The sequence below is a fragment of the Bos taurus genome, chromosome 26 (assembly GCF_002263795.3).
Source record: "Bos taurus isolate L1 Dominette 01449 registration number 42190680 breed Hereford chromosome 26, ARS-UCD2.0, whole genome shotgun sequence".
NCBI lineage: Eukaryota > Metazoa > Chordata > Mammalia > Artiodactyla > Bovidae > Bos > Bos taurus.
In genome coordinates, this window is record NC_037353.1 from 10,406,912 (window position 1) to 10,427,534 (window position 20,623).

Below are 20,623 nucleotides of genomic sequence, written 5' to 3' on the forward strand. Positions count from 1 at the left end.
AAGGTGGCAACCCACTCCAGTATCTTGCCTGGAGAACGTCATGGAGAGAGGAGGCTGGTGGGAGACAGTCCCTGGGGTTGCAAAGAGTCAGACACGACTGAGCAACTAAGCACACACGTACCACATACATAATCCATATATTATTAATCATATTAATTATAGTATAGATTCAAAACGCCAATACTTTGGCCACCTGATGCAAAGAACTGACTCACTGGAAAAGACCCTGATGCTGGGAAAGATTGAAGGCGGGAAGAGAAGGAGATGACATAGGATGAAATAGTTGGATGGCATCACCGACTCAGTGGACACGAGTTTGAGTAAACTTCAGGAGTTGGTGATGTATAGGGAGGCCTGGCATGCTGAAGTCCATGGGGTCGCAAAGACTTGGACACGACTGAGTGACTGAACTGAACTGAACTGATATACTCAACAAAGATTATGACTTTAACAAATCCAAGAAAGGAGTTCATGAAATTTTCTGTAACAGAATAGTGAAGGCATAGTCTGAAAAATCCTTCCATTTCTTACAGAGTGAGACTTGTCATCATCATTGAGATTTTCATTTTATATAGTGGTTAATGGGAGATCACCTGCAAAATGCCCCCCTCTGTTACTTTTGCAGTCATTATTTGTTTTTTCAACTTGAGTAGTTTAAAAGCCAAATGAGGAATATATTTCATCTCATAATTTTCACAATTTTCTATTTGAAAAACAGCTTCTTTCTTATGATAGAGTAATATTGGACATAGAAAATTTAGAAATGGAGAGTCCTTTAAAAATAAGAAAAAATTTACTGTCTATATATAACCATAATTAAAATTTGATGCTTAGTCCTTTCTTTCTCTTTATAGTTTGTTATATCACTGAGATCAAAATGTATGCACAAATTGCATTATTTTTCCCTTAGTATTATATAATGGGAATTCACATATCATGCAAAAAGATAATATTTGGGTGTTGAATAATTCCATTCTTCCTCCCCCATAATTTATTTTATCACTCTCTTATTTTAGGAAATTAAGATAAACAATAAGGTAAATTTTACAGATGATGCTTTCATATTTTTTTTCTTTTGGATAAACTCTTGGAATTGGAATTATAGAGTAAGGTGTATAAATATTTTTAAATTTCCAATATGTGCTAACACATTTCTTTCCATTAAGGTTGTGTCAATACTCGCTTCCACCATCAGAAGAGTACTAATTTATCTGATAACTAGAGATATTAAATGTGCTTTGATTCATATGTTTGTCCTTTGGTTTTTCTGTGAATTATATATACATTTCCTTCTTTTGTTCAATTATCTATTGTAGATTTAATTGATATTGGTTTTATTTTTTTCTTCTTTCCTTCCTTTCTTCTTTCTTTCTTTTCTTACTAAAAAGTCACCAGTTCAGATTTTTCATGGGATGAATCTTGAATAATTAAGTATATTATTTGTTAGGACACCACCTAGAAGGATCTTTCCACTCCCTCCAACAGTATTCTTATAGAAAGTTTACACAGAATTTCACTTTTAGAATTCTCTTTGATGACAAATATATTAATATTTCCTTTTACAGGTAGATTCCAAATGTGGCAGCTTTTAGCAGCAACATGCTGGATGCTTCTTCTTGGACCTGTATTCGGTTATCACAAGAAAGGATGCACCACAAATCCTGAAGCTACTATGAATATTGTAAGTCGTTCATTAAGGAAAAATATTTAAGATAAGACAATTATTAAGCTATTGTCATTTTAGGGGCTTTCCTGCTGTCATTTTTAGATATGACTGGTATGCCTGTCTAGTTTTTAAAAATTCTAAGTTGACTAAATCTGTGTTTCCAACCTTTGTTCCTTGGCGTCGTTGACTAAACAAAGAACTGCAAAACCTGACTCAATTTGGGGCAGTGAAGCTCCCTCTGCTGGTGGCTTGAGCTAACCATTTCATTGTGGTTTCTTGAAGAGAAAGTTCACAAATTCCTGTTGATGATCTTTTTAGAGAATCCTTGGGCTCTTCTGAGGTTTTTTATAGAGCAGTATCTCTGATTTATGAACTACATTTATGTACATTTTAAGTTTAGTAAGCCAGATTTGGTTTGGGCTGCTTATAAACAAAAATATCTCAACAGGCAGAAATTCATATCAGAAGGGGACTAGAACAAAGTGGAATGAAATAGATCTATGCAAACAACAAAAACAAACAAACAAAAAGACCAGTCACAAATGCTTACGATATGCTTCATTCCAATGGAAAACATATTTCTTGTATACACTGTGTACCATCATGTCCCCACCCATACCCATTTGTATTAGAACTTTAAGAATGGAACTATCAATGACATAATTTTTCAAAAAAAAAAACATTTACAGAGTGAACCTGAGTGCCTTAATAATACCATGCCAAGAAAACTACCATGTATGATTACCACCTTACCTTACCAACACCTTGGCATACATCTTCCTTTTAAAACCCACCTCAAATCATCCTGATTTTCCTGCTGTATTCTGTTCCAAAACATAGATAACAGTAGATTGTGACTTAAAGTATTATATTGCAATGTGGGTAAAAATCTAGGCATTATATCATGAAGGTATACATGTTCCTTTCCCCTTTTTAGAGCCAGATTATTTCCTACTGGGGCTATCCTTATGAAATATATGACGTTGTCACAGAAGATGGTTATATCCTCGGAACTTACAGGATTCCTCATGGAAGAGGATGTCCAAAAACAGGTAGGATTTATTTCATTATGAAAGGAATTATGCCTAAGGGGAGATTCCTGGATGTGCTGATAGCAGCAGGACAGCTGTGATTCTAAAATAGAGCCTATTCTCTTCTATTCCTCCTTCTAGTGGAGGAAAATCATCACCATCACCTCCACTCTTCCATTTCATTTATATAATGCTGGAGTTTTTAAATCATTGCGGCATGCACTATTCAGTCTTTCCTTTTCTCCATCATTTTGCCCTCTTTCACAACAAACACGGAAACAAAAGAAAATGTGTGGTCTTATTCTAGGAATACTCACTTTCCAGCTTAAAAACCAGAACTCTAGGGTCATGTTGATGCTTTCTCCCCTCACTTTCTATATCCAGCCAATCACCAAGACCTACCAATTTTGCCTTCTAAATGTCTCTCTAATCTGAAAACTCTCAGTTTCAACGTCACTCAAGTCCAGGCTTAGACACCATTATCGTTGACAATATCAGTTATCTTTTAAGCTACTGCAATAGCTTTCTAACTGCTTTTATTCCATTTGTAATTAGTTCTGTACACAAGTAATTTGGATTTTATTTTTTACAGTAAACCTGACCCTATTAGTTCTATACTTGATTGTAATTAAAGAGCTATTCCTAGCTCCCTACATTACAGGTTAGTATCTGAGAGAAGACAGGATCCACTTGGCAAGAATTGTTTGCTTCTTTTCTCATTTCTTAGCGCCTTTTATTCTTTGGAGCTTTGTATAAACAAACTTTTCAATATTAGAAGGGTTATTTGTCAGAAGATTAAAAAAAAATGTACGCAATCTAGATGGAACAGTGTTGCTCACTTTATAGAACTGACCATTCCCTAAAATAACTCCATTACCTTTGGAAATACTCGTGAGAACTTTTCTTGCCCAAACTTTTACCTTGTCAGTTCTGCCAGGTAGATGCCAAAAAGCATGGAAGGAAAGCTGTCTCTACAATGAGAAGCTGCCTGAAGGCTCAGATTAGAGATGAGCTATGGGTTGTGACTGCACTTTGGTGGTATTTTAGCAGAATTAGTAACACCTCTTCCTTCTGTCTTTTTCTCAAAAGGCGGATTAATGGATATAGATTTTGGTCCTTGCTTCCAGATAGTTGAGGCTCTCTGAGACTCCAGTCTCGCCTACTCAATCTCAGGAAGCTGGTCGAGCCCCAAAGGGGACCTGTGGGAAAGCCTTGTGGTACCTACACAGCATCATAAACCATTTATAAAAGACAGAAATATCCAAGTCACTTCTCTTGCTCTTCTCGATGTTTTCAGCACCACTTCCCCATTTCCTTCTTCTTTTCTCTTTCTTTAGTCAAATTGTTCCAATTCTACATTTTGAGCAGAATTTTTATATCAAATGAAGAATTTTACCTTGTGCACATTTCACTTAAGACCTTGCACTTCACCTTCTGACAATGCAAATTAACTAGCACAGTACCTGGCATTCAGTGAAATAGTCAACAAATGGCATTTTTATTGTCTTTGTTCTTATCTTGGAAAAATACTAGCTTTGTAATCAGATGCTTTTTGAGAAATAAAATGTCATTAATGTGAATAATTATAGAGCAGGTAATTATTGTGGCTGAACAAAATTATGTGTATTTTAATTCTAATTTAATTCTTATAACTACACCATAAGATAGCATTTTTTATTATCCCCCATTACAAAATAAGTTAACTAAGGCACAAAGAGGTTGATGCATAGCAGAAGAAATTTTTGAAGCAGGGCACTCTGACTCCAATAGCTATTTAACAATTCAATGCATTGGACATAATCCCAGTTTTACAGAGAGAAAAACAAGACATGGAGAAGATAAATAACTTAACCAGCTTCAGAAGTAGTTCAAAATCCTAAAACCTAGACTTGCCTGGAGGTGTCAAATTTCTTTCTTAACCTTTCTTTTGTATTACAGGGAGTCAGAAGAGAGAATTTTCTTGTAGGCACCAAGGAAGTTCAGATAAAAAATTCTCATTGTCTGTGTTTTGCAGCTCCAAAGCCTGTTGTGTATTTGCAACATGGCTTAGTTGCATCTGCCAGTAATTGGATTTGCAATCTGCCCAACAACAGCTTGGCTTTCCTTCTGGCAGATGTTGGTTATGATGTGTGGCTGGGGAATAGCCGGGGAAATACTTGGTCCAGAAAACACCTGAAATTTTCACCCAAATCACCAGAATACTGGGCCTTCAGGTAAGAAGAACACTACTAATGACTAAAGTGTGTACATTGCTCTTTTATATAGATAACTACCTACCGGGGTCCAGCCCCGGTTGGATCTAGGGATTTCCTCTGGAGAACAGCATTGGTGATTAGAATAGAAAAGCAGAGAGATTAGAGGCTCATTATAACTGGTTTATGCGGAAAATCAATATAACCTGTGACATCAGGTTTGCTCTGACCATGGAGGCCGCAGGCGCCCTCTCGAATCGCTGAAGGTGCCCCCACCTTAGGCACCTTCTCGAGTGGGTCTTAGAAGCCCAGGCAAGTAAGTGGTCCCAGAGGACCCCCACGCTCCAATTAAATGTCATGAAGGAAGAACAGAAAAGAAAAGGAGAGAAAAAGAAACAAGAAAGAACAACACGGGGAGACCAAGCTTTGAGCAAGGCTCATAGCTTTATTTTCAAAGGGAGCTTATATACCTTAAGTTGTGCATAGAGGATAATAGGGGGTGTGAAATCGTGCAAAGTCAGCAGTCTTTGATCCTTATTGAGACCAGGCTTTCTTTTCCGCAAACTTATCATATACAAATGGTTTAGGTGATTTACATCATCTTCTGGCCAGAAGGCCTGTTAACATTTTATGACTCTGATAAAGGTTTGTCAACCATAAGACTTATTTTCTCTAAGAGTAATTATTTTAAAGTTTGGCGCCATCCTCCGAAGGTGTTAGATAAAGTTGCATTCCTATAGGACAGAGGTGCAGTGGGTTTACAACAAGAAAGAATTTATTACCTTAAGGGTCTAAAGTTGTTAGCACCAAGGCCACTACTTATTTTTTCTATGTACCAACTATATTAATTAATACACTTCCAAGGATACAATACAGGGGATGTGGAAACTTGGTAGCAAGTATTGGCTCAACAATGAAATCTTCTACTAGTTCTAACAATTTCTAACTCTCCGAGAGGCTCTATACTATTTGAATATCTTAAGCTTCCAATGCCTCTCATGGTTGGGAGACTGTAAACAATCGTATGTGTAGCTGTAGGAGTCCAGGTAAACCTGTCAGGCAAATTAGAGAGCCATCTGAGGGGTTTGGATTGGAACACTCCTATTATGCCCAGGAGGCTAATTAGCTAGAGCTGTAAGTTGATTTCCTTCAGAGAAAAGGTGGTCGGGGATAGTCCCCCTTGACTGTCAGAAGAGTTGGTGAAAGTTATGAAGCAGTAAAACAGGCAGACTCTGGTTTTGGGGTAGATGCTCAGGCAGGCCCAGAGGGGCACCCCTTGAGTTCTGGCTCGCCTTGCCCACCAGAACTCGCCCACATGACCTTGTCATGGGTGGGGACTCCCGTGCTGACTCCCGGCAACTACCCTTTTGAATTTTCCCTTTTTGTCCAACTGCACGTTGTGGAATCCACAAGATGGAAATAAACATACCTTCTTCTACCCAGGTTTTCTTCACAAGCTCGAAAGAAATGCCATTATTATTGCACTGATAGTTGTTTTAAACACTCCACTTGGCCTGTGTGTATGTAAAGTATATAAGAAAGAAAAAAAATCAAAATGCAAATTCCAGGACTATCACATTGTCAATGCGCAGTCCAGAAATTTACATGGTATGCGTAATGAAGAGGAATAATGACACTGATCAAGACATGGGAACAGAGACAATGTTCTGGTTGAAAATCCTGAGAACCAGACATTCGTGTTAAGTCAAAATGAGCCAAGCACTTGAGCAGAGATGACACTCCAGTGTTTATTCACCGAGGAGTGAAGGAACTCTGTCCTCCATAGACTGAGGGTGCTGAAATCTCTCCATGCAGCCAACCTGCCAGCAGCAGTCCCTGGGGGTGCTGTCTGCCTTAGAAGTCAGGCCAGCTGAGTCACAGAAGCAAACCTGGCATTTGTAGAGAAGCTGAGAACCATGCCTTGAAGGTCACTGACGTTGCTTGTTCCTTGACCTCACTCCCGCCTTATTCCTGGAAGCCGTTTGTCAATCCCTAAGTCCACATCCCAATCCAGTTGTGTCACGGCACCATTGCAAACAGCATCACAATTCCCAGGATGAATGTTCTCCTGACCACACGCAGAAGAGAAAGCCCCTGAGGCCTCTTCCCTGAAATGTTGATTCAGTCTGTCTGGGCTGAGATCTGCAAGTCTCTTCACTTTTTCTGTTTGTAAAATAAGTATCCCAGGTAATTTTTCTTTCCAAAGGAGTTTGGTAAATCTGCTATAGAATTCAGTGAAAAGCCTCTGTAGATTGAGTAAAAAAGCCCCCGATGCTGGGAAAGATCAAAGGCAAAAGGAGAAGGGGGCAGCAGAGGATGAGATGGTTAGATAGCATCACTAACTCAATGGACAGAAATCTGAGCAAACTCTGGGAGACAGCAGAGAACAGAGGGGCCTGACATGCTGTAGACCAAGGGGCCACAAAGACATGACTTAGCGACCAAACAACTGCAACAACTCTGTAGGATTTGTAAGTCAGATTTTTCAGTTTCTTAACACAAAGTTACTCTTGGATCAAGACGAGATCCTCAGAAGATGCCTGACATCATATATTGATTCTAGTCTTATATTTAACAAAAGCTAAGCATCTAGATTTGCAACACGTATTTTTAAGTATTACAAGCCTAACAATGAGATGGATTTTTTTCTAATGCCGTTTTGTTTTGCTTTGTTTTTTCCTTTGGCAGTTTGGATGAGATGGCTAAATATGACCTTCCAGCCACAATCAATTTTATCATAGAGAAAACCAGACAAGAGCAACTCTACTACGTGGGCCACTCCCAAGGCACCACCATTGGTGTGTTTGGGGCAGATGTGATCTGAGGGTGTCAGGAGATTTTCTTCATTCTCATGAAAGGGGTCAGAATTTCTTCCCTCTGTGCAGTCTCTAGCTTGGGAAATTTGAGTTGGAAAAACATCACGTCTGGCTGTCTTTCTGAAGAGTAAATAAAGTGAGGATGACTAAGGGATTTTCCTGCCCTCTCAGGACTAAATTTGGAGATTAATGGATAAGACTGTAAGAAAGTCAATTATTTATTTCTTCATTTGTGTACTCAACAAACACTTGCCAGACACTGGGTTAGATAACAGGAAATCAAAGACAAATATGGTATACATCTTTCCCTTGAAGAGCTCACAGTCTAGTAAGGGAAACTAAAAAGAAAGCAGAAAATTACAAATTTCAGTGATCACATGCCACAATCAATGTGACTTTGAGTTAGGTCCCAGTGGGTGCTAGGGTAGGCTAGATGTGGATGGGCCACATTGGCAGTTCCACAAGGCTCTCCATTCTCTTCTCTGTTGTCTTTTCAGCTGGAGACCTTGACAATGCTAACAGCATTTACACCAGACATTTGAGAGCATTATCATCCATATTTATAAATGGCTGAACTTACAAATCCTTTCTAATGGTGATAATACCATTAGAAACTCTATGTATATATAAAATCTAACCTTTGAAAGAATTTGAATCCTTTCTGTAATATTCTCTGTAAGTAGATTTGCATCCTTCAGAAACAGGAAACTCACTTTATTCTTAATTAGCCAGTTTCATCTTTGGAAATTTAAAAATCCTTGCCCCCAGATTATGCTTACTCTAAGTGTCTTTATGTTCTTTTTTAATATATCTGCTTTTACTATCACTTAAAGTGAGTTAAGTAAGAATTGTTCTAAATCCATGAATTAGTATTTTCTTTCCTTTCAGCTTTCATAGCATTCTCCACTAATCCAGAGCTGGCTAAAAGGATTAAGATATTTTTTGCATTGGCTCCAGTCACCACCTTGAAATACACCCAAAGTCCTATGAAAAAATTAACAAATCTTTCCAGAAAAGCAGTCAAGGTATGTGACAACTTTTCCCCAGGTTTCAGTCTGTAGTAACTAAAACTAGCTCTATGTCTACTGATTTCAAGAAAAGACAACTTGAGACATAAAGTTTTACCAAGTGGATCAGTGGTAAAGAGCCCGCCTACAATGCTGAAGACTCAGGTTCGATCCCTAGGTCAGGAAGATCCTCTGAAGAAGGAAATGGCTAACCCCACCAGTATTCTTGCCTGGAGAATTCCATGGACAGAGGAGCCCAGCAGGCTACAGTCCTTGGGGTCACACAGAGTCTGACACAACTGAGCATCTAGAAAGAATAAAATAGATGCTTGAGGTACACATGTAGGTTTACTGATGATATACAATTTTGCCAATTGAGTTCAAGATGCTCACTCTGATACCATTCTACTCTACCGTCTTCATTTTTTATTTAGAGGCTGCTCTCTCACGTGATTCCTCAATCACAGATATAGCAAAAGCTGATTTGATTGATGGGCTGATTAATTGGTTTAATTTGTTGTTGTTCAGTTGCTCGATCATATTCAACTCTTTGCGAACCCGTGGACTACAGTATGCCAGGCTTCCCTGTTCTTCACCATCTTCTGGAGTTTTCTCAAACCATGTCCATTGAGTCAGTGATGCCATCCAATCATCTCATCCTCTGTCATCCCTTTTTCCTCCTGCCCTCAATCTTCCCCAGCATCAGGGTCTTTTCTAATGAATCAGCTCTTCACATCAGGTGGCCAAAGTATTGGAGCTTCAGCTTCAGCATCAGTCCTTCCAATGAATATTCAGGGTTTATTTCCTTTAGATTTGATCTCCTTGCAGTCCAGGGGACTCTCAAGAGTCTTCTTCAGCACCATAGTTCAAAAGCATCAGTGGTTTAATTTAGTAGGTTAAATTTCTCTCCCGTGCCCCCTAGTGTATCAAGGACAGCATAATGTAGTATTTCAGACTGTATGGAGTCTGATGGCATGAATTTGAATCCTAGGTAGCTGGGTGAATTTGGTCAAGACCTTAATTCTAGGAAATATTTTATTCATCTATCGAGTGAGGATAATAGTAGTCTCTACTCGTAGGGCTTCTCTGAAGATTAAGTGAGCACATATATATAAATCTTTTACACATTGTTAGCCTTTAATAAGTTCCAGCTATTGTTATTGTGGTCATGATTTCCATAGAACACTATAAGTCCAAAGTTGCCCATACTTCGTCAACTCTGTTTGTCAACTCCTCAAAACATAGGCAGTATCCTAGACCTCAGATGATTTCTGCTAGCTGCCAGCTAACTAAATGATTATTTGCTCAATGGAGAGAATTGTTCTATGTGAGTTCATGTGTTTTCCTGTTACATAGTAATATGGGCTTCTCCTGTGACAGACAGAAAGTGATTAGACTGTTTAGTGATTTCAGTGAAAGCATATGAAAGTGAAAGAATTTTTATAGAAGCCAGGAGTTCTGATTGGTGAGAGATAAGCAAATTATCCCAAGGTGATTTAATTCCATACCTATACAACCAAGAAAGACCGTAGCAGCAAAATTACGATAACAATGTGAAAAATGCTCACAGATCCCTCATAGTACATGGGCATCTTTCACCACAGATATTTCAGTCCAACCCGGTCCTACATTATCAGGCAAACAGCACCAGACTTCTTGTTAAATTATTTCAGCATTCCCACAAAGTTAAGAGATATTTTGAGATGGTAGGATCTTCACATTCTCAATTTGCACAACTCTGCTTCAGCTTTCAATGTTTTGATCTACCTATAGTGTAGTGCAGTTCAATTCAATTTTGTAAGAAAAGATGATCTAGGAGCTGCTGTTTCAAAAGCATGGCACCAGGAAACAGCTATGCCTATAAAGCTACTTTTCAGCCAATCGGCATGACTGAAAATTGGGGTACATGTGTGAATGGTGGAAGACTTGACCAAGAAGAGAATAATGGACAGTTCATAGAAAGCAGCTATGTCATGTTAAAGAGTTTTGTTCGGTTGGTGATGGGAAGTCACTGAAGAATGTTGAACAGAGAAATGGATTGATCAGTTTTGTAGTTTTAGAAATATTACCCATAAGATGCTTTAACTCCAATAGAGAAACTACCACATGTGACTAACTCACTAATTCCTAATAGAAATTCCCGCAAAATCATGATAGATCAAAGACACTGACAGACAAACTCAGAGAAAATGTTTCTAGTCATTGGAATCACAGAAGACTTCCTGGATGGCATTTCTGAGTTTGGGCTAAAGGACAAGATTTCAATTTACAATGTCTTGTAAAAAGTCTTTCCAAACTAAGAGGGAAGTCTGAGTACCATTGAAGGGGTGAAGCACAAGCCATGGGAAATCACATGTAATTGACTTCATTTAGCTTTAAATTTATGAAAGCCATGAGAAATAATATTGGAAATGTATGAATAGATTCTGTAGGAAATGTAGGAATATTGGAAATGTGGGTTTAAATGCCAAGTTAAGAAGCTTGGGTTATATTAGATATATGGTGGGTGATCATGGAAGGTATTTACACAAAGGAATGGCATGCATAACGCTCTTTTTTGAAAAATTCTCTTGGGGACCAAATGGAAGTGAATGAGAGTAAAAGATATAAGAAGGGCAAAAGATGAAGGAATGGTTATAGAAATTATTGTTACACTTCAGTTGAGAAACCGAGCCAGGGTTGTGCAAAAAGAAGACAAAATTTATAGGATTTGACAATGAAATGATAGGCATGGTATCAACTTTTAGAGAGTTAAGATTTTTGTTTTTGTTTTTGTTTTCTCTTTTCCTCTCCTATTAGCCAAACGTTGGTCTTCCGGTTTTTCTCATCAATAGTTGCTTTGTAAATAGTTCTAATTTTAGAGTGCCTGTGGGGAAGATGAGCTTAGGGTCTTCCTACTCTACCACCTTGCCTACTTTGCACTAGATGTATTTTAAATGTGATTTATTATCTACACAGAAATTATTAGTGCACATTTATTTTCTATTTTCTAGTTGAGGAAATCCAGAATAATAGAAAACTAAATATGAGACAGAGTTTAGAATCAAACCAAGATATCACTGACCCCAAAGCCTTACCAATTTCCTATGGAGACTAGTATTTTAGGGGAATGCTCCAAAAAACACTTCAACTAAAGGATCTTGGAAGAAAAAGCTTCAAGAGGTGAGTTGGGAGGACTATAAAGACAAAATTTAATGGGCTTTTTGGTTTCACTGAGGACTAGTACCGAGCGGATGTCACCCATGTCCAGTGCTTGACTGATTTACCACTCATTTTCCACTTGACATTTACATCCATGAAAGTTGATGATGTCTTAAATCGATCTTGCAGGTATTATTCGGTGACAAGATGTTCTCTCCTCACACATTTTTTGAACAATTCATTGCCACCAAGGTATGCAACCGGAAGATATTTCGTCGTATTTGCAGCAACTTTATATTTACTTTGAGCGGATTTGATCCAAAAAACTTAAACATGGTACGTGTAAGTAGTCAGATCCAGGAAAGCAATTGTTTTGTTGGACAGAGATAAGGAGAGTTCATTCTTAATTGCATGGAAACCACATTTCAAAGGTTTTTTTGTCTCCTGGAATGCAACTAGCATGTTCTTGGCTTCCAACCCAAGCTGAGAGTTCATCTGCTTGAGTAGGAGGATTTGAGGCTTCATTAAATATCTCTTGACTATATTCTTGGACCTGGAAAGAAAAAGCGCATTGCCTTTTGTCTTTGACCACAGGATGTCCTCTTTGGGCTTTACACAGATACTGCCCTAGGCAGGAGAATAGAGGTGAGGGAAGAGAAAATTCTTAAAGATGGGCTTCTTTGCTTAGTTTGTCTTCAGAGGATGTGGTACATATTTGTTCTGAGAGAGAGAGATTGGGTCAGGTGAGAGAGGGAAAGAAAATACTCAAATTCACTTGTGGTGTGATTTCATGATTAGCCTTCAGGTAAGAAATAATCTTTTTACTTTGCAGAGTCGCTTAGATGTTTATTTTGCACAGAGCTCCGCCGGAACATCTGTTCAGACCATGCTTCACTGGGCCCAGGTATGTACTCCCACTTCCTGATGTAACACACACGTATCTCTGCAAGATCCTCGAGCAGCACGTCTGGAGAGCTCACCCTGTGGGTTATACCAGTGCCAGGTAGATGTTTCCGGAATCAGATCAACTCATGTCGATTTGTTTTCCTCTCATCTATTCTCCAGGTCCTCTGCGTATTCCTAGATATTCTGACTGAATTCTGATCTTCAGATTACTCCTAACTGTCTTATCTAGGAAAAGTTTGTGTTTCTTCTTTCGGGAAATCATTCACTCTAACAGAGCTATACATAACATGATAAATGCTATTCTAGAAAGATCTTTTTACCCTCCAACTGGGATATGGGCGATTTCAGAGTGTGGAAATACTGCTTAATTTAGAGGAAATTAAATGTTAGAGAGGGTTTAAAGTGGATTAAGGGTTTCTGTTTTTACTCTCCATTTAAGTTTTTTGTGTGTGTTACTATATTTCTCAGTATTTGGCAAGCTCAGCGATGTCAAATTCAGTTGGTATAGCTTTCTAAGCCACGTAGGTCTGAGTGTGTGTATGTGTGCACATGTACAAGTGGGGGAGGTTTAATATTTAATATTTAATTAAATATCTTAATTTTAAAATACTTTGAAAGTTGAATAAGAATCTGAAATCCCTAGGAATCTGAATTTTAACCTACACCCTGATAAATTTCTCCCATGCTTTAAAGTTGACAATCACTGCTATAGATAGTCTTAAATACTAGTTGAAGATTTCTGAAATTCTTTGAAGAGTTCCACCCTCAAGAGATAAGTGTTCAAGTTCCAAAAGGAAGACAGATATTCCAGATTTAGGGCTTCTTACTGGTGAGGAGACAGGTAGACTCTGAAAGGCATAGTTTTCCAGATAATACAACTTCGATTCCATATTCATTGAGCACTTACAGTGTGTTCTTATTGTCCAGATATATATCTCATTGTCTGTTATGAATTCTCCTAACAATCTTTCAATGAAGCCATTGATATTCCCCACTCTAAAAATGTCATAGCCAATCCTTACCCCTCACAGTTGACTCTTCTTAAAGCTATCTCTTCTCCTTTGATAGAAAGTTCTCTTGAGAATAGAAATAAGTGAGTGGGGTGGGGAGATAAAATATTTGGTTATAAGTTACGTAGACAGCTAAAGCAAGGATGAAGATAATGACATGATGGTAACAATATCAATAAAAAGAGTGATTTCTTGACCGTTCCTAGGTGCCACATGCTTTGCGTACATTGAAGAATGCTATTGTCATTTCCATTGCACAGATGAGAAAACAGGTTTAGAGAAGATGCATATACAGCCTGGATCGCAGATTTAAAAATCCATTAAGCCTGGATTGAAACTAGGTCTGTTTGATGCTAGAACCCAAGTTCCTAACTATTTGGTACATTCTATTGCCTCTCATTGCTGAAAACCTACAGAATTTCAACCACAGCAGACTACTGCCTCTGTGAATATAAATCACAATGGGAAACATTTCAAACAAAAAAATTAAGTCAGTTCATGTGAAAAAAATCAAGTTAAAGGGAAAAAAACCTTTGGAGTAGTCTGAAAATAATTTAACGAAGTGCTTGAGGTAAATGTAAAAATTATGCCTCTTCAATCCAAATGGGTGACAAATAACCAGAAAAAGGAACCCCTAGAAGTGTTAATATTTCTATATTAATATTTGAAGTCTAAAATTTAAAATAAGAAAAGGGCACACACAGGGTCTCAGACACTCAGCCTATAGCCATGTTACTGACGACATGGCAGGCTGTTTGGCCATATAGACAGGAGACAGACAGACACTATCCCTCAGAAAGCCTTGAAGATGTACTTTGAGTGAGCATTCCTTTCAAAGGTAGCAAAAATGTTTAAGATTAAGGAATATAGTCATAATATCCTAGATCGTCTGATAAGATAACAAAGTATAAAGTGTAATAATAGAAGCAGTCATTTTTTAATGTATAGCTAGTGCCTTTTAAAAAATATTAAAACTCTTGAAGCCAAGATGTTTAAGAATCAATGTATCATCTTTAAAAACATGTCTATGTACACAGCATAGAATTTATTTAAAGGCATCACTGCTCAAAGATTTTCATTGGAAAAGTATGCTGCTAAGTCACATTAGTCGTGTCCGACTCTGTGTGACCCCATAGACGGCAGACCACCAGGCTCCCCCGTCCCTGGGATTCTCCAGGCAAGAACACTGGAGTGGGTTGCCATTTCCTTCTCCAATGCATGAAAGTGAAAAGTGAAAGGGAAGTCCCTCAGTCGTGTCCGACTCTTAGCGGCCCCATGGACTACCTACCAGGCTCCTCCGTCCATGGGATTTCCCAGGCAAGAGTGCTGGAGTGGGATGCCATTGCCTTCTCCCTGGAAAAGTATAAAAGGGAAGAAAAGATAGTTCCATGAATTTGTATCAATTTTTATCATTTTTATTATTTCATTTATTAAACTTTGACTTTTAGCTCATGTTCTAAAGCGTGGGATATTATGTCAATCCTTTTTGTATATTTTTTGCTTACTGTCTTTACATGTATGTTGTTTTTGTATATCATTTTAACATGTTTATTATTTGTATTTTTTTTATAGGCTGTTAATTCTGGTCGGTTCCAAGCTTTTGATTGGGGAAACCCTGATCAGAACATGAAGCACTTCCACCAGGTACAATAACAATAATCACCAATTGCATACTGCAAATGAAATTTGTAAAAATAGTATCTACTCATCAAGCACCTACTCACTATGCTCCATTCACTATGCCAGATACTTTGTATAGATCAGATGCTATTTGGGGGGATCTTACCACTTGCCATATCATTGTTTTTGATTCTTAGCATGACCTCCCCAGATAAATATTAGGTTAGGTAAATTGTCTCTATTTTTCCAGAAGCTCAGAGAGGTTAGGTGAATTGTCAGAAATTATTTAGCTAATAAAGAACCAGAATACCACCCAGGGTTCCTGGATCAAAAGTCCTTTCTTCTGTTACACTTACTCCTTCTCAAAAAAATAGAAACTCTCAGCACTTAAGACCATATTTTTAAAGAAAGAATTAAAGATGCGCAATTTTATTTCTAAAGCGTATTCTCTGGCTTCTTATCCATCCTTCATAAATGAACCTGATAAAATGAACTAACATTATCCTAATAAGTTTTTGGATGTCATTTACTGCTCATTCAAAAACAATTATGAATTATTAAAGGTATTCCAGACAGGATTATCACCTTTAGAAAAAAGCAATGCTATTTGCCAGATGATATGTCCATGTATATCTTGACATTATATATGAAAACTTTCCTTTGTGAAAAAATTTCATATTAAAGTGAATAGGCATTGTTGTTAATTTTTCCAGTATTTAAGGAAATCCAATGATGGCTTTAGCTTCTGGCTAATAGACTGAGCTCAAATTAAACAAGTAGGCAACAAAGATACATGGATTTTTTTCAAATCCGGCATGTGGAAATCTGGAGTTTTTTTAAAGCAATTTCACTGTTACCATAATAACTATGATAGTGAAAATGCATAACTTCAAGTAGTGTGAAAAATCTGATTTTCTCCTAAACTGCTATAATTGTATGTGTGTGGAGAGGTGTGTGCCCACACACACAAACTCACACACTGTGTCAGAGTGCTATTTACTCTTGTGATTAACAACTCCTTGTACTAGCAAGAGTATGTAGCTGCTTTAGGAAAAGCTTTTTAGATGATGACCTTACCCTATAAGACAGAAATACCTACTTGGATAAAAGCTGAATCACAGGTATTAACTCCATCATTGTGCTCGCAGATTCTATCAAAATACATGGCGGTTCAGGTTCAATTATGGATCTTTTGCTTGGAACTTTAGGGAGGAAAAGAAAACTTAAACTGTAAACAATATATAAGGTTTTTTTTAAATTTTATTTTATGTTTAAACTTTACAAATTGTATTAGTTTTGCCAAATATCAAAATGAATCCGCCACAGGTATACATGTGTTCCCCATCCTGAACCCTCCTCCCTCCTCCCTCCCTATACCATCCCTCTGGGTCGTCCCAGTGTACTAGCCCCAAGCATCCAGTATCGTGCATCGAACCTGGACTGGCAACTCGTTTCTTACATGATATTTTACATGTTTCAATGCCATTCTCCCAAATCTTCCCACCCTCTCCCTCTCCCACAGAGTCCATAAGACTGTTCTATACATCAGTGTCTCTAAACACCAATACAGTATACTAACGCATATATATGGAATTTAGAAAGATGGTAACAATAACCCGGTGTACAAGACAGCAAAAGAGACACTGATGTATAAGTTTTAACAATTAATAACCTTTGTCACAACTATAAGTAATATCATCATAAGTTAGACAGGTGTAATTACCAATATAATCACCAAACCTGTATTACTTTAAAAAAAAGTGAAAAAAGAAAAATTCTGAGCCAAAAGCCATCACATTTCATTTGGATCCTGATCTGGATGTTCATTTTTGTTTTGACATCTTCTGGGCTTCCCAGCTCTTTCTGAGTAGGGTATTAATTACTGCAGTAAATGTATTCTGATTTCAGGAGCTCCTCAGACCCACTTGTGCCTTAAAGCTTGCTAATATTCTTGCTTCCTCTGTGCTGTGTTGCTTTTCTATTCTTTATCTCGCTCTATCCTTGCATTTGAATATTTATACCTTGTATTATTCTACTGAGAACACTACCAAGTCAGGAAAAGCAAGCGTCTTCTTTCATCAATTGCACTTGGCATTGAGTGCACCAGGCTGTCCTTAGCCCACCATTCCCTTGCATGCAGTACTCATTAGTGCTAATCTTCACTGATTTCCTTCTTTGCTCTTAACATTGTCTTTTCATGGCTACACATTCCTATTTACCGCTTGCTTCTAAGCCCAGATCCAAGGTCTCCCAGTATTACAAGGGACTTACACTTAAGATATTTGCTAATGCAAAGACCCATCTACTGATTAAGATATTTGCTAATGCAAAGACCCATCTACTGACGGTGACATGTGGAATGGCTACACCAACGCTCTGCCTGCGGATCACTCATGGTGCAGTTACCAAGTCAGGGGTCTCCCCAGGCACATTTCTAGTCTTAGAAACCTCTTCCTGGCCAAAGTTAGTGTTTTCTAAGGATTTATAAGTTGGTCTATGTAACCTTTTCTTCTTAGTCTTTCTGCTGAAATTGCCTATGGTGCATTAATCACCTTTGGCTACTATAAAAAAATCCCATAGACTGAGTGGCTTAAACAACAGAAATATGTTTTTAACAGTCCTGGAAGCTGGAAGTCTGAGAGCAGGGGTGCCAGCATGGTCAGGTTCTAGTGAGGGCTTTCTTACTGGATTACAGACAGCCACCTTCTCCATGCATGTCCACATAGCCTTTCCTCTTTGTGTCTGGTTGCAGAAAGAGGTCTCTCTCTCTCTCTCTCTTTATCACTTCCCCTTCTATAAGGCCACCAATCCTGTTGGATTAGGATCCAAATCTTATGACCTCATTTAACCTTAATTACTTCCTAAAAGTCTTTTCTCTAAATACAATCACCTTGGGTTAAGGTTTCAACATATGAATTTGCGGGGAACATAATTTAGTTCATAGAATATGTAAGTCTTTACAATGCAAGTAGTAAAAATCACTCTATTTTACATTTTATAAAAATATGGTTTGGTTTTACTGAAATAAGAAGTATAATGATAAACTCACAATAGCCAGGAATATACACAATCATCAGGCTCTCTCTTTCTCCCTGTCACTCTCTCTCAATTCTGCTTGCATATGCTGCTTGCATTTTCAGACTATTTCTAAGATAGTAGTACAATGGTGAATGTATGTACATAATATACAGTAACATTTAGAACATACAGAACTTGCTTAACAACTGATGATTGATGTTCCTTCTATAATATGATTTTCTGTGAAAACTATTTTTCTCTCTCTTCAATTTTATTTAGCTTACACCTCCTCTATACAACGTTTCTAATATGGAAGTTCCAACAGCAGTGTGGAGTGGTGGACAGGACTACGTGGCTGATCTCAAAGATGTTGAGAATTTACTCCCTAAAATTCCCAAGCTCATTTATTACAAGTCAATTCCACACTACAATCATGTGGATTTTTACCTTGGACAGGATGCACCCCTTGAAATTTACCAAGACCTAATTAGAATGATGGAGGAATGGCTGTAAAATTAAATACACTTTCCTTTCTCTAAGGAAGTGGATTTTAGTCATAAGAATGTGGTACACCGACTCTAAGGTAACCCCTCCAATAATCTGTGGTCCACCCAGGAACCACAAATTTATGTAATCCTTTCCCGTCGAGTGCGGGAGGGACCTGAGACTTGCTTCTAGACAGGAGAATTGGCAAAGGTGATGGGATGTCATCCCCTAATTGCAGTCTACTATATAAGAATCCATTTTAGCAAACTGGAGCAAGAGATTCTCCTTGTTGGCTTAATAAGGCAAACAAATGTGGGAAGGAACCGTGTGTGGCTTCTAGGATCTGCAGGTGGCCTCCAGCTGATAACTTGCAAAGAATTGGGACTCTCAGTCATATGTGAGAAAATGAATTCTGCCAAAACCTGAATGAGCTTGGGAGGCCACTGTTTCCTAGTTCGGCCTCTTGTTGAGAAAACGGTCTGTCTAACACCTGGATTGCAGCTTGAGAACCAGTGAGACCTGGAGCAGAGGACTTAACTATCCCATACCTGAACTACTGACCCACAGAAAGTGAGATAATAAATACTGTTTTAAATCACTAAATTTATGGTCATTTGCTATCAGCAGTGGCAAACTACTACTGTTATTATTAATAATGAATTATTATTATTACCATTATCATTATTTTTTTCTTCAGTTAAATGCTCGAGAAATCCTGTTTCTTATTTCATTATTTTTCTCTGTCTTATTTTTCTTCTCATGATGAACTGAGTTGAATATTTCTTGTTATGCAGATCTGCTAGCAATTCATTCTCGCAGTGTGATACCACATTCTCTTGTTGTGGTAAGGACACTTAACGTAAGATTTACCCTCTTACTATGTTTTTAAGTGTATTTTTAAGTGGGTCACCTACCCAGGGGTGTGGGTTTTGATTATACCACGTCTTCACTCCCTTCACTCCTCCTTCCTGTCTTGTTGTTCCTTTTTTTATATCTTTCAGTTCAGTTCAGTTCAGTCGCTCAATTGTGTCCAACTCTTTGTGACCCCATGTATTTTCTGGTAGTGCTCAGATCATTCTCATCGATAGTTGCTTTGTAAATAGTTGTAATTTTGATGTGCTCATAGGAGGAGAGGAGCTCAGTTCTCCCTACTCTGCTATCTTGATCACTTTCCCTACACCATTTTTTAAAATCTGTTTATTTTGCATTGGAGTATAACCAATGAACAGTGTTGTGACAATTTCAGGTGAACAGCAAAGGGACTCAGCCATACATATACATGTATCGCTTCTCCCCCAGACTCCCCTCACATCCCAGCTACCACATAACATTGACCAGAGCTCCCTGTGCTATACAATATGTCCTTGTTGGTTATCCATTTTAATTATAGCAGTGGGTACACAACATTACATCTCTTAATCAGGTAGGATTTTCTTGTTTTTATTCCTACATCTTAAAAAATATTCTATCTTAATTTATAATTTATTTTCAGTAAGAGCCTCAAGGTACATCACCACCATTCTCATCAGTCATATCAATTTAATATTTTTGGTTTGAATTACATGTTCAGGAATCTGAACTAACAACTTCCAGAGGGGAGAACATTTTAATATGGAACCATTTTTCAGTTCCACTATAAAGCTTCTGTGCATAGGACTTGGGGAGTCAGAGTCTCCTTGGTGACATCAAGTCTTTGTAATCCTTACCAGTTATTAATATAAAAATTTTAC

General features: G+C 37.9%; 1 protein-coding gene across 2 annotated transcripts in view; it reads left to right on the forward strand.

The window, feature by feature from the left end:
- LIPK (lipase family member K) overlaps positions 1-20,623 on the forward strand; it is a 42,108-nt gene extending 21,485 nt beyond the window's left edge. Inside the window, exons 2-10 of one of the 2 annotated variants that reach the window (XM_010819725.4) lie at positions 1,566-1,681; positions 2,604-2,718; positions 4,712-4,910; positions 7,578-7,687; positions 8,594-8,730; positions 12,043-12,189; positions 12,686-12,757; positions 15,342-15,413; positions 18,687-20,623. In XM_010819725.4, the coding sequence (XP_010818027.2) occupies positions 1,577-1,681; positions 2,604-2,718; positions 4,712-4,910; positions 7,578-7,687; positions 8,594-8,730; positions 12,043-12,189; positions 12,686-12,757; positions 15,342-15,413; positions 18,687-18,920 (1,191 nt within the window). In that variant the 5' untranslated portion in view covers positions 1,566-1,576 and the 3' untranslated portion in view covers positions 18,921-20,623. Of the gene's footprint in view, positions 1-1,565; positions 1,682-2,603; positions 2,719-4,711; positions 4,911-7,577; positions 7,688-8,593; positions 8,731-12,042; positions 12,190-12,685; positions 12,758-15,341; positions 15,414-18,686 lie in introns of those variants that run through there. The other variant, NM_001205613.2, reaches the window with a different exon arrangement.